This window comes from Panthera onca, chromosome D1 (genome assembly GCF_046562875.1).
Source record: "Panthera onca isolate mPanOnc1 chromosome D1, mPanOnc1 haplotype 2, whole genome shotgun sequence".
Taxonomy (NCBI): Eukaryota; Metazoa; Chordata; class Mammalia; order Carnivora; family Felidae; genus Panthera; species Panthera onca.
Genome location: NC_138348.1, coordinates 2,135,181 through 2,146,374, shown reverse-complemented (window position 1 = coordinate 2,146,374; position 11,194 = coordinate 2,135,181). Strand labels below are relative to the sequence as shown.

Sequence of the window (11,194 nt, the reverse complement as noted above, 5' to 3'; positions counted from 1 at the left end):
CTGGGAGAGCCCCTGGAGGACGGGCACCCAGCTGGGAGAGCCCCTGGAGGACGGGCACCCAGCTGGGAGAACCCCTGGGGGACGGGCACCCAGCTGGGAGAACCCCTGGGGGACAGGCCCCGGCTGGGAGAGCCCCTGGAGGTTGGGGCCCTGGCTGGGAGCGCCCCTGGAGGACGGGCCCCTGGCTGGGAGAATCCCTGGAGGACGGGCCCCGGCTGGGAGAGCCCCTGGAGGTCGGGCCCCTGGCTGGGAGAGCCCCTGGAGGACGGGCACCCGGCTGGGAGTGCCCCTGGGGGATGGGCCCCTGGCTGGGAGAACCCCTGGAGGACGGGCCCCGGCTGGGAGAGCCCCTGGAGGATGGGCCCTGGCTGGGAGAGCCCCTGGAGGACGGGCACCCGGCTGGGAGAACCCCTGGAGGATGGGCCCCGGCTGGGAGAGCCCCTGGAGGTCGGGGCCCTGGCTGGGAGCCCCCCTGGGGGACGGGCCCCTGGCTGGTAGAACCCCTGGAGGACGGGCCCCGGCTGGGAGAGCCCCTGGAGGATGGGCACCCAGCTGGGAGAGCCCCTGGAGGACGGGCACCCAGCTGGGAGAGCCCCTGGAGGACGGGCACCCAGCTGGGAGAACCCCTGGGGGACGGGCACCCAGCTGGGAGAACCCCTGGGGGACAGGCCCCGGCTGGGAGAGCCCCTGGAGGTTGGGGCCCTGGCTGGGAGCGCCCCTGGAGGACGGGCCCCTGGCTGGGAGAATCCCTGGAGGACGGGCCCCGGCTGGGAGAGCCCCTGGAGGATGGGCCCTGGCTGGGAGAGCCCCTGGAGGACGGGCACCCGGCTGGGAGAACCCCTGGAGGACGGGCACCCGGCTGGGAGAGCCCCTGGAGGACGGGCCCTGGCTGGGAGAGCCCCTGGAGGACGGGCACCCGGCTGGGAGAACCCCTGGAGGACGGGCACCCGGCTGGGAGAGCCCCTGGAGGACGGGCACCCGGCTGGGAGAGCCCCTGGAGGACGGGCCCCGGCTGGGAGAGCCCCTGGAGGACGGGCACCCGGCTGGGAGAGCCCCTGGAGGATGGGCCCCGGCTGGGAGAACCCCTGGAGGTCGGGGCCCTGGCTGGGAGCCCCCCTGGGGGACGGGCCCCTGGCTGGTAGAACCCCTGGAGGACGGGCCCCGGCTGGGAGAGCCCCTGGAGGTTGGGGTCCTGGCTGGGAGCGCCCCTGGGGGACGGGCCCTTGGCTGGGAGAACCCCTGGAGGACGGACCCCGGCTGGGAGAGCCCCTGGAGGACGGGCCCCCGGCTGGGAGCGCCCCTGCGGGACGGGCCCCCGGCTGGGAGCGCCCCTGGAGGACGGGGCCCCAGACCTCTGTGGCAGCTGCTGTCCCCGCAGATCCTGACTGATCCAGGCTCCCCAAGGACTCCCGACTGGCACATTCCTCTGGAGCATCCAGAAGGAACCTGTTTACAAACCTGTGGCTTCGAGTAACCGCAGGATCGGGAACGACCGTGTGCCTGGGTGATGTGCAGGAGGTTCACAGGGACGGACACGGCTCTGTGAGCATCGGTCCCACTGGCCCATGGCTCACTGCGAGCGTGACCTTTCAGGGGAAGCCTCCCTCCTGCCTGCCCCTGGCGGACCCACGCCCACTAGGAGCTACAGCACCGCTCAGCCTGGCGGCTGCCGGGCCTCACTAAAGAAACGCAGGTCACGTGGGAAGAGTCTTCGAAGGGCACAGCTCCGCGGGCAGGGGGTGGCCCCGTCCAAGGGCCCCCCTGCCCGGCAGTTCCGAGGCCTTCAAAAAAGTAGGTGTGCATCACGGGCGGGAGTCCGCACCCAGCGTGTGTGCAGAGCGCGTGGTCGGGGACGACGAGAGGTCGGGAGCCCGTCCCTTCGGAGACCGGCCGAGTCCACGCGTGGCCACCAAGAACGGGCGTCCGTGTGGGTGCACGCCTGTGCGCGCGTGTTCACAGGGGTTACCTTTGGGGTCTGAGCTGAACGGGGGGCTGGAGAGGGCGGCTGGGCCCCGGGGGCGGTGGGACGGGACTCCGGGCCTGCTGGCTGGCCATGGTGAGTCGCGGTGCAGGCCGTGGCGGGCGTGGGTGTCCGAGTTTGTGCCCGGTGCACAGACGGGCAGCGGGAGGGACGTTTGGATGCCGGCCGTCTCCGGAGACGCTGGGTTTCATGTCCCTGCGGGAGGAAGAGTGCGCAAGCTCCACGGAGCTGGGTCCCCGCGGCCTCAGGCTGGCGCTGGTTGTTCCAAACATATGCGGACGGCAAGATGCAGCTCGAAGCCCTGAGAAGCCGTGCCTTCCCCAACCGTCCTCGGCGGCCCTGCCTCCTGGCCTGTCCGCGCAGCTGCTCCCTGACCTCACCCCTGCGCAGTCACAGGAAGGGGAAGGCGGGGCCTCTGCCGGCCGGCCCTCAGCACCTCAGGGAACCTGCAGACGCTCCCTTGCCGCTTGGTCCCGAAAGTTCCAGAGCAGCCAGGAGACAGCAGCTCTGGGGACTGGCTGGCTCTGCAGGGGCCGGGCTGCCGCCGCCTTGGGGCCCCAGTGCTGCCCGCCTGGCTGCTCTTGACCTCTGTCTCCACTGACCCCCTGAACTGCTTGGAGCCGGGCCCACCCGGCCCCTCTTTGGGACCCTCGTGGGCGAGGCCGTCACGATGCTTCTATGAGAGGGTCAGGTGAGCATCCGGGCCCACCTCCCGTCCTCACGGCCTCTGCTGCCCCTGCCTTCCCTCCCTCCCTAGACTGTTCCCTTTGAGGCCACGGGGCCGGAGTCTCGCGTGTCACACGAGACCGTGCCCCCTCAGACGTGCTCAGAATCGAGGGGCTGCCGTCTCTGAGCTCCGTCCTGCCCCGGCCTCTGCGTCCCGGCCCCTGGGCGGCTCGGCTCTGCCCTGGGCCGTTCCAGGGTTTCCACAGATGCCTGGAGTTCAAGGTGGGGTCCCAGCGGGGGGACCTTGGAAGCAGGGACTGAGCGAAGCCAGCCAGACACAAGGGAGGGCGTGCAGGTGACGCGGTGGCCTCTGGAGGCTGTGCGCGGACTGTGGTCACTGGGGAGCGGGCGCGGGGGCGGCCAGGGTACCTCCGGGCGGTGGAAACTCGTGGAAACCCCTCAGTGAGTGCGCTCGGCTGCGTGTGCAAACCGTACCTCGGGGAACCCGCGTTGCCAGAAGTGCTCCCAAGTCGGGGTCCGTCCACCTGAAATCCTGGTTCTCCCCCATGATGGGTTGGGAATTGTGGCCACCCGGGGCGGGTGTCCACGCCTACGGGTGAGGGCTCCACAGCGTGCCCGCAGCGCCCGCAGCCCTGTGGCGGCCAGTCTGCCGGATGGGCTCCTGGCCCTGTCCCGTGGGGCCGGGGGCCGAGCAGAGGCCTGACGCACCCCCTCCGGAGCCAGGCCGAGTCGGCCGGATGGCTCCCGCTCCCGCTCCCGGAGGGCTCCTTGGCCCCGGCCCAGCCTTCAGGCACCCCTGGACTTTGGCCCCTGGACACATCCTTCCCGCTCCGGCCTCAGCGCCTGGCCACCTGGCCACGGGGGCCGACCGGCCGTTCGGTCTCCCGTCCGCCAGGAGGTAGTGGCAGGCAGAACCCCCCGACAGCAGGGGCCCCAGGACCGTCCTCCGCTGGCCCCGCCCGAACCCTCCGTTCTTCAGAATTTGCAGGCACCTCGTCTGCCTGGGACCCTCCTGGGAGCCCCTGAGGCTCGGAGGGCAGGAGCCGGCACCCCCGAGGGCGCGGTGGCCGGCAGAAGCTTGCATTCCCACCAAATACTGACCCCGGCCACCGGGAGGGTGAGGCCCGGGCACACCCTGAGGCCAAGTCCTCTCGGGGCACCTGGGCGGGGCCCCTGCCCGCCCCCAAGATGCCAGGCTGACTCAGCTCAGGGAGGGCGGCGGCCGGATGTTACTTTCTCTGACAAGCAGACAGGCGTGCCTGGCCCAGCCGGGGCTCCGGGCCTCTTGGGGTCTGCGACCCGGGACCTTCTGCAGCAGACCCCACACACGTCCTGCACCGGCTGCTTCCTCCCCCGCCGGGCCGGGCTGGGGGCTTCCGGAAGGCTGGCTTGACGGGAATGTCCTTCAGGTCTCTGAACCTCCTTGGGTCTCAGCCCGCCCCCGTTTCGGGGGGGTGGGGGGTTGGAAGGTACCAGTAGGGCTGGCCTCCCTGAGGGGTTGCACCAGCTCTGCGGTGGGGGTGGGGTGGGGGTGGGGGAGGGGGGCCGTGAGAGGCGTCCCAGGCCAGGGGAGCACAGAACACCGAACGTCCTTCCCCGTGCCCTTGCCTTGGGACGGCCTTGTGATGTGGAGAACCCCAGCTCAGAAGTCACCAGCTAATGCCATCACTCTGGTCCTCATCTGCCACCAGACTGTGTGGCAGGCCAAGGAAGGGCTGACATCAGACCACCTGGGGGCTGCATTCCGGTCCAGGGTGGTTGTGACGAATGACCACCTACTGGGAGGCTTCCAACGGAAGTCTCTGCCTATTTGGGTTCCGGAGGCCAGGTGTGGGCGGGGCCGGGCTCAGGGGGAGGGTCCCTCCTGCCTCCAGCTCTGGGGCCCCCAGCATCCCCTCAGCCTCTGCCTCCGTGGTCATGTGCCCCCCACCCCTCCCCGTGTGTCTGGGAAGGACACCGTGATGGCATTCGGGCCCACCGGGGTGACCCGGGATGCCACGAGCTCCAGGTCCTTAATCACATGTTTTGTCGTGTTAGGTGATACTCTCACCACATAAAGTCACATTCGCTGACTCCATGGAGACGACACCCCGGGTGTTGGTCCCCGGACTGGGGAAAAGGGACACAAATGCAGACTGCCCGTTGGAGGGCCAGCTGTAGGGGCACGGGCGCCCGGCACGCGCAGGTGGGACTGCAAACCGGCCGGCAGACGGTCTTGCCAGAGCTCTCACGCCCTTAACGCGACAGTTCCACATCCAGCCCATCCAGCCGTGAGTCTCAGTGAAGTTCAGGGACGTTCACACGACATCGCGATAATCGCAGAAGCCTGGGCGCAGCCTGAGTGTTATGGGATGTGATGAAATCCCGGAGTCCTTCCCGGGAAGGGAGGCAGATGCGTGGGGAACACGCAGGACACACGGAACAATGCACACATTGTGTTTCTCTTCTGCGAAACCTAGAAGCTTCTATCTGGACCTGTGTGTGTGTGTGTGTGTGTGTGTGTGTGTGTGTGTATACAGTTCTTACATTGTGGCAAAGTACATGTGACATTACGTTACCATCAGCCATTTTCAGGTGCACAGCTGGTGGGATGGAACACATTCACAGTTCACACCGTTGTGCGCCCATCCCCACCCTCCGTCTCCAGAACTTTCCATCTTCCCAAGTGGAAACCGTCTCTGTGAAACGCTGACCCCCAGCCCGGGCGCCCACCGTCCGCTCTCCGTCTCTGGGAATCTGAAGACTCCAGGGGCCTCGTGTGAGGGGATCACACGTGAGCATCACGTCCCCCCGGGTCCATCCACGTGGTGGCAGGTGTCAGAACGTCCGTCCTCGTCAGGCTCAGGGACCGTCCAGGGAGCGGACGGACCACATCCATCCATCCGTCCGTCGGTGGACACGGGGTCGCTTCCCGATCAAGGGACCAGTCCTTCTGCCTGGGGGCAGGTGGGGGCGTCCCCCAGGCAGGCTCCGCGTGAATCCTGGATGCAACCCTCGGGTCAGCGTCAGTCCACCTCTGGGCGGCTTTCACGTTTGGGGATGGACCCGGACGTGGGACTCCTGGGTCACATGGTAATTCGATTTTTAATTTTGGGGGGAAATGCCTCTTTTTTTAAAAATTTTTTTAACGTTTATTTATTTTTGAGACAGAGAGAGAGACAGAGCATGAAGGGGGGAGGGGCAGAGAGAGAGGGAGACACAGAATCCGAAGGAGGCTCCAGGCTCCGAGCTGTCAGCGCAGAGCCCAACGCGGGGCTCGAACTCACGAACCGTGAGATCGTGACCTGAGCCGAAGTCGGACGCTTAACCGACTGAACCACCCAGACGCCCTAATTTTGGTAATTTTTTAAAGTAGGAAGGGGCTTGATTAAAATGTGCACGACGGGGCCCTGCCCCGCATCCACTGCATGAGAGCCGCTGCGTGGACACCGCCCGGGGGCTGCGAGGACTGACCGCCGTCCACAGGGTGGCAGCCGAGCCTCGCCCACCTCGACTCCCTCCGTTCCCTTCATCCATATTCATGCTTTCATTCAGGCCTCCGGAGAGGTCCCGTGTCCCCGGGGCTGAGCCCTGGGCCGTCTTCGGCCACATGACATGACGGGAATGCCCACTGGCTCCCCCTCCCCGCTCCCACCCCAGACCCCGTGCCTGCCCTTCTGGTTCTGCGGCCTCCACACAGGCAGATGCTCTAATCACATCTCTTGGTCGGCGAGGCAGGTGCCTTTTCGGGCCACCGGTTTCCAAAAACATTCCCCAAGGGCCTGGGCTGGGCCCTGGCGGCCCCGACACTGAGACACTGTCCCTGCATTCCAGGAGCTGATAGTGACCTCTGAACAAGGTAGTGCAGGCTGGATAGGGAGCTTGCCAGGGGCCAAGGGGGAGAAAGGCGTTCTGGGCCCTTTCTCTTTGGATCCTTCGTGTCTTAGGAGGCAGGCCCCCCAACTGTGAGACTCCAGCCAAGGGGCTCAGAGGACCAGACGGGGGGACGAGAGACACAGGTCCGAGGGGCCAAGCCAGGCTGGCGGTGCAAGCCTGAAACCAGCCTCCTGCCCTGGGGCCTCTCGCTTTTCCCAGGCTGGAGCAGTAAGGAGAGGGATGCAGGGCAGGCCTGAGTCAGTCACAGGCCGCGACCTCTGGTGCTGTGACTCCAGGCAGCGTGGGCCTCCCCGCCCTCCTGAGGTTCGCGCTGGAGCATCTGTGGGACCCCCAAGGCCCCGCAGTCACAAAGCTGGTGGGAGCAGTCCCGAGGGCATGCCCCTCCCGGCAACCCAGGGGGGCTTCCTGGAGGAGGCCAGAGGAGCGGAGGAGAGGGTCCCCCGGGCAGGGGAAGCAGGGAACCCCATGTCGGGCTGTCCCTGAGCACGGCCTCCCACAGGAAGAGGGTAGTATCGAGCCCCAGGCACATGGGCCAGCTGTGACGCACGGCTTCCTCACAGGCTGCTGTTCCCAGGGCTGGTTGGGCAAGAGCGTCCGGGCCCAGCCTCTCACCGCTGTGGGCATGACCTCAAGAGGGGCCTTTCAGAGAGGTGCCCTCATTCCGTCTGGGCCCAGCTGGACAGGACAGCGAGTGGCCTTGGCCGGAAGTTTGGAGACCAGTCTGTCTGTCCCCGGGGGAAGAAGGGGGTGTCTCCCCAGGGCAGGCCCTGCGTGAATCCCAGATGCGACCCTTGGATAAACATTAGTAAACTTGGCTCTGACCCACAGTCTGACGCCACAGACAGAGGCGAGGCCCAGCACGGCCCCACCCCCTTCACTTGGGCGGGGCCGCTTCCTGCCCCCAGGCCTTGGGGCGCAGGAGGAGGGATTGGGTTTGAACCCCTCCGGCTGGCAGTGTGACCTCAGCCGAGTCCCTAACTTCTCTGAGACCCCCACTCCGTTCCCCGCGGATCCAAGAGAGCAACCCCAACAGCCCCCACCTCGTCGAGGGACCATCAGGGACATAGAGGGCGCTGGGGCCCCGTCTCTCCAGCCTGCGGCAGTCCGGCACCCGCCCGGCCTAGAAGCCTGGGGAGGCCCCAGCGCCCCTGAGGTGCAGCCCAAATCCACACCGGGGTCCCCAGTGCCCGGCGGGAAGCCGTCCTGGTGGCTGTCCGATGGCCCAAAGCGGGCTCCCCCTGAAAGGTCTTCCCTTGGGGGTGCTGGCTCAGTGTTTTGCTCCCTCGTCATCCCTCCCAGCCCCCTTCGCCAGCGGCTCCCCCAGATGGGCCTGTTGGGGGTGGGGGGGGGCACAGGGCCCCCTCCTGGCTCCAGGCTTAAGCTGCGGGGAGGGTAGCAGAGGCCGGCAGGCTCCCCACGGGGCGTCTGGGGGATATGGGTCTCAGGCCCCAGGCCAGGGGCTGTTGGCGGTGGAGATGCCTGGGTGGGCCGGGCCCCCGACCCCCAACCCCCCGGAATCCCCAGCCTGATTCCCACCCACCCAGGCTGTCCCGCCCCAGGTCTCCCTGCCAAGGTCGGAGCCAGGACTCTCCACCTGCCCTCCCAGCTCTGTCTGACGCACACCTGTCAGAGCACGCCCCCCCACCGGGGTCCCTGACCCGTCAACGCTCCCCAGAGAGGCCCCGCCAGTGGCGGCCAAAGAGAGGAACGCTGGACCGGCGGGAGGCGGCCTTACCCGGCCTCACCTACTCCCTCTCACTCGCCCTGCCCTTCCGCACCCCCGGCCACACCGGTGGGGACCGCTGGGCAGCTGACACCTGACGCCATTTGCACAGGCCTGGCCCAAGCCCTCGTGTGAGCTGGCAGTGTCCTCGTTCCTCGTCGTGAGCCTGAAGGGCCGCCCTCTGAGAGCTCAGGGGACTTGCCAAGGCCACAGAGCTGGGGGTGGGGGGCGGGGGCAGCTTCACAGACCTGCACCCAGAAGGTCCTGCTCCACTGTCATTGGCTTGAAACCTGGGAACCTGGTTTTCATTTGTACCGCCCCGCAGGTGTGCCGCCTGGAGTGCTGGTCACCGCCCCCAGGGGGCTCCGTCCTTCCCTGTTCTGTGCGCAGTCTCCGCCCCCCCCCGGCCCCGCCCTGCCCCACCCCCACAGCTGGGTTGGGGGGCTGGGGGGCCCTGGAAGGTGGGTGCTCTGGAGCGGTCCCCGCCCCCAGAGACCCCTTCTGAGGAGCCGGGAGCTGGCAGCCGTCACTCCTCCCGTAAACCCTTTAGAGGAAGAGAGGAAATACCCATGACTCAGCCGCCCCCGCCGCCCCTCTCCAGGCCGACCCTCCAGCACCCACAGCGCCTAGGGCCGAGCCCCATGGGGCTGTGCAGGCGATGGGAGTCCTCTGCCCAGACGCCAGGAGGACCGAGGGAGGAGGACAGGCCCCCTCGGGGTGCTGTTCCAGCACTTGCCACGTGTTCCCCAATCTAACGAAAGTGTTACTGTCCCCATGTCACAGAAGAGAAAGCCGGCTCAGAGCACCTGCTCTCCGGGTAGGCCCGGCCCAGGTGGGCGAGCGAAGGTTCCCGCCAGGCGCGGCCCGCAGGAGGGTGGGGGGTGAGGGGCAGGTGGGAGACACGGCCGGCCGGGCAGGGCCATCGGACGGTGTCCCCAGGAAGGGTCCCCAAGGCGCGGGGGGCGTCCGCCGCGAGCCCTCGAGCGGCGGGCCTAGCCGCCGGAGCGCCGGGAGGGTGGGCGTCCTGGGCCGGCTCCGTCCCCGGGTGCTTCCCGGGGCTCCGGGCCGTGAGTCACCGCGGGCAGGGCCGGCCGCAGCGCATTCCTCCGCGGGGCCGGCGTCCGGGGCGGGGTTGGCGGGGCGGGGGGCGAGACCACAAGTCACCCCACGGGGCCGGGGGGCCGGGGCGGCGGGGGAACGGGAGGGGCGCGGGCAGTCGGCACCGGCGAGCTGACAGCCCCCGGCGATCCTGGACGGCAGGGGCGTGGCCTCTGGTGGGGCGGGGCCGGGGCCCGAGGGGGCGGGGCCGGGCGCAGGCGGGGCCGACATAAAGCGTCGCCGGGCCGGCCGGGGCGCATCGCCAGCGCCGCCGCCGCCGCCATGAGGACGCCCGGCGAGGTGCTGCGCGAGGGCGAGCTGGAGAAGCGCAGCGACAGCCTGTTCCAGCTGTGGAAGAAGAAGCGCGGCGTGCTCACCCCCGACCGCCTGCGCCTGTTCCCCGCCGGGCCGGGCGCGCGCGCCAAGGAGCTGCGCTTCCACTCCATCCTCAAGGTGGACTGCGTGGAGCGCACCGGCAAGTACGTCTACTTCACCATCGTCACCACCGACCGCAAGGAGATCGACTTCCGCTGCGCGGGCGAGAGCTGCTGGAACGCGGCCATCACGCTGGCGCTCATCGACTTCCAGAACCGCCGCGCCCTGCAGGACTTCCGCAGCCGCCAGGAGCGCGCCGCGCCCGCCGCGCCCCCCGAGTCCCGGCCGGCCCGCGCGCCCTGAGCGCCGCCGCCGCGGTGAGTGCGGGGACGCCGTCCGGGGGGGGGGGGGCGGCGCCGCGCCGTCGAGGGGTCCCTGGGGCGCGCGGGCCGGGGCCGTCGCTCGCTCCTCCCGCGTCTGGGGCCTGGGGGGGGGGGGCGGGGAAGGGGGACCCACAGGCCGGACGCCGGGCCGCCAGCTCCCTAACCCTCCTCCTTCCCCCCTACAGGAGCCACTCACTCGACGACGAGTCGGGGGCCGCCCTCCCGCCGCCCACAGTGAGGACAGAGGCCGAGAGCCATGTCCCTGTCCCACAGAGAAGGACCTTCCCGTGCGGAGCCGCCGAGCCTCGGCCCGCTGAGCGGGCGCGTTAAATTATCAGACTATCTATGTATTTATTTTGATGGTTATTCGTCGTGGAACCGTCTGTCTTCATATGTAGTGTTTGCATCAGTATGTTCATTCCAAATAAACCACCTGACCCGTTCCCTTTTCTACCAGCCGCTGTGGTGCCGTGTGACCTTACTGCGGGAGGGTTGGCGGCCCTTTTGGTGGGGGTGGGAGTGGGGGTGGGGAGAGCCGCCACCCTGGCGGCGGAAGGGCCGGGAAGCCAGGGCACTTTGAATGAATGTAGTGTCATCCGCCGGGCCGGGTCCACACCCTCCTTGCCAAGCAGCCTCTCCAGAGGCTGGGAAGTGCCCTGAGGTTTGGCCCTGGCTGACTTCTGCTACTGGGCGTGTGTCCGGAAGGACGGGGCCTGGTTTCGCTCAGGGAGGTCACTCCCAAACTGCCCCGCTGAGGTCAGGGCACCCCCTGCACCTGAGCTGCCCCTGCTCCCCACGGCCACCTGCCCCCCACCGCCCACATGCCACCTGTGCCCCCAGCCCCCCATTAGGGAGCCCTCAGCCCTCCGGCTGCGCGCCCCCTGTGCTCCCCTTGACCCCAGCCCTGCTGGGGCCCGGGCAGCTCCCCGCAGCCCCCACCAGGCCCCGCTGGCCCGCACCCACGGTGCTGGAGCGGGGAGGCGGCGGGGCCTCCGGGCAAGTGGGGGGAGGCCGGGGCCTCCTACTCCTGATGGTTGGCAGCTGGCGAGCCCTCCCTGTCCGGCCGGGTCCCCGTCCTCCGGAAGTCAGGCCGGCCGCCGCCGCGAGTCCAGCACTGCCTGATGGGAGGAC

The 11,194-nt window shown here is 68.8% G+C and overlaps 1 protein-coding gene across 1 annotated transcript; it reads left to right on the top strand.

The window, feature by feature from the left end:
* Positions 1–9,598: 9,598 nt before the first annotated feature.
* PHLDA2 (pleckstrin homology like domain family A member 2) lies at positions 9,599–10,521 on the top strand. The gene is made up of 2 exons (XM_060607567.3): positions 9,599–10,057; positions 10,249–10,521. Exon 1 carries the CDS (start codon positions 9,648–9,650, stop codon positions 10,041–10,043), a length of 396 nt encoding a protein of 131 aa, XP_060463550.1. The 5' UTR covers positions 9,599–9,647; the 3' UTR covers positions 10,044–10,057; positions 10,249–10,521.
* Positions 10,522–11,194: the final 673 nt, after the last annotated feature.

What these genes read in the sequence shown, in the direction of transcription:
- PHLDA2 (XM_060607567.3), top strand. Translation starts at nt 9,648, where the DNA reads ATGAGGACGCCCGGCGAGGTGCTGCGCGAGGGCGAGCTGGAGAAGCGC.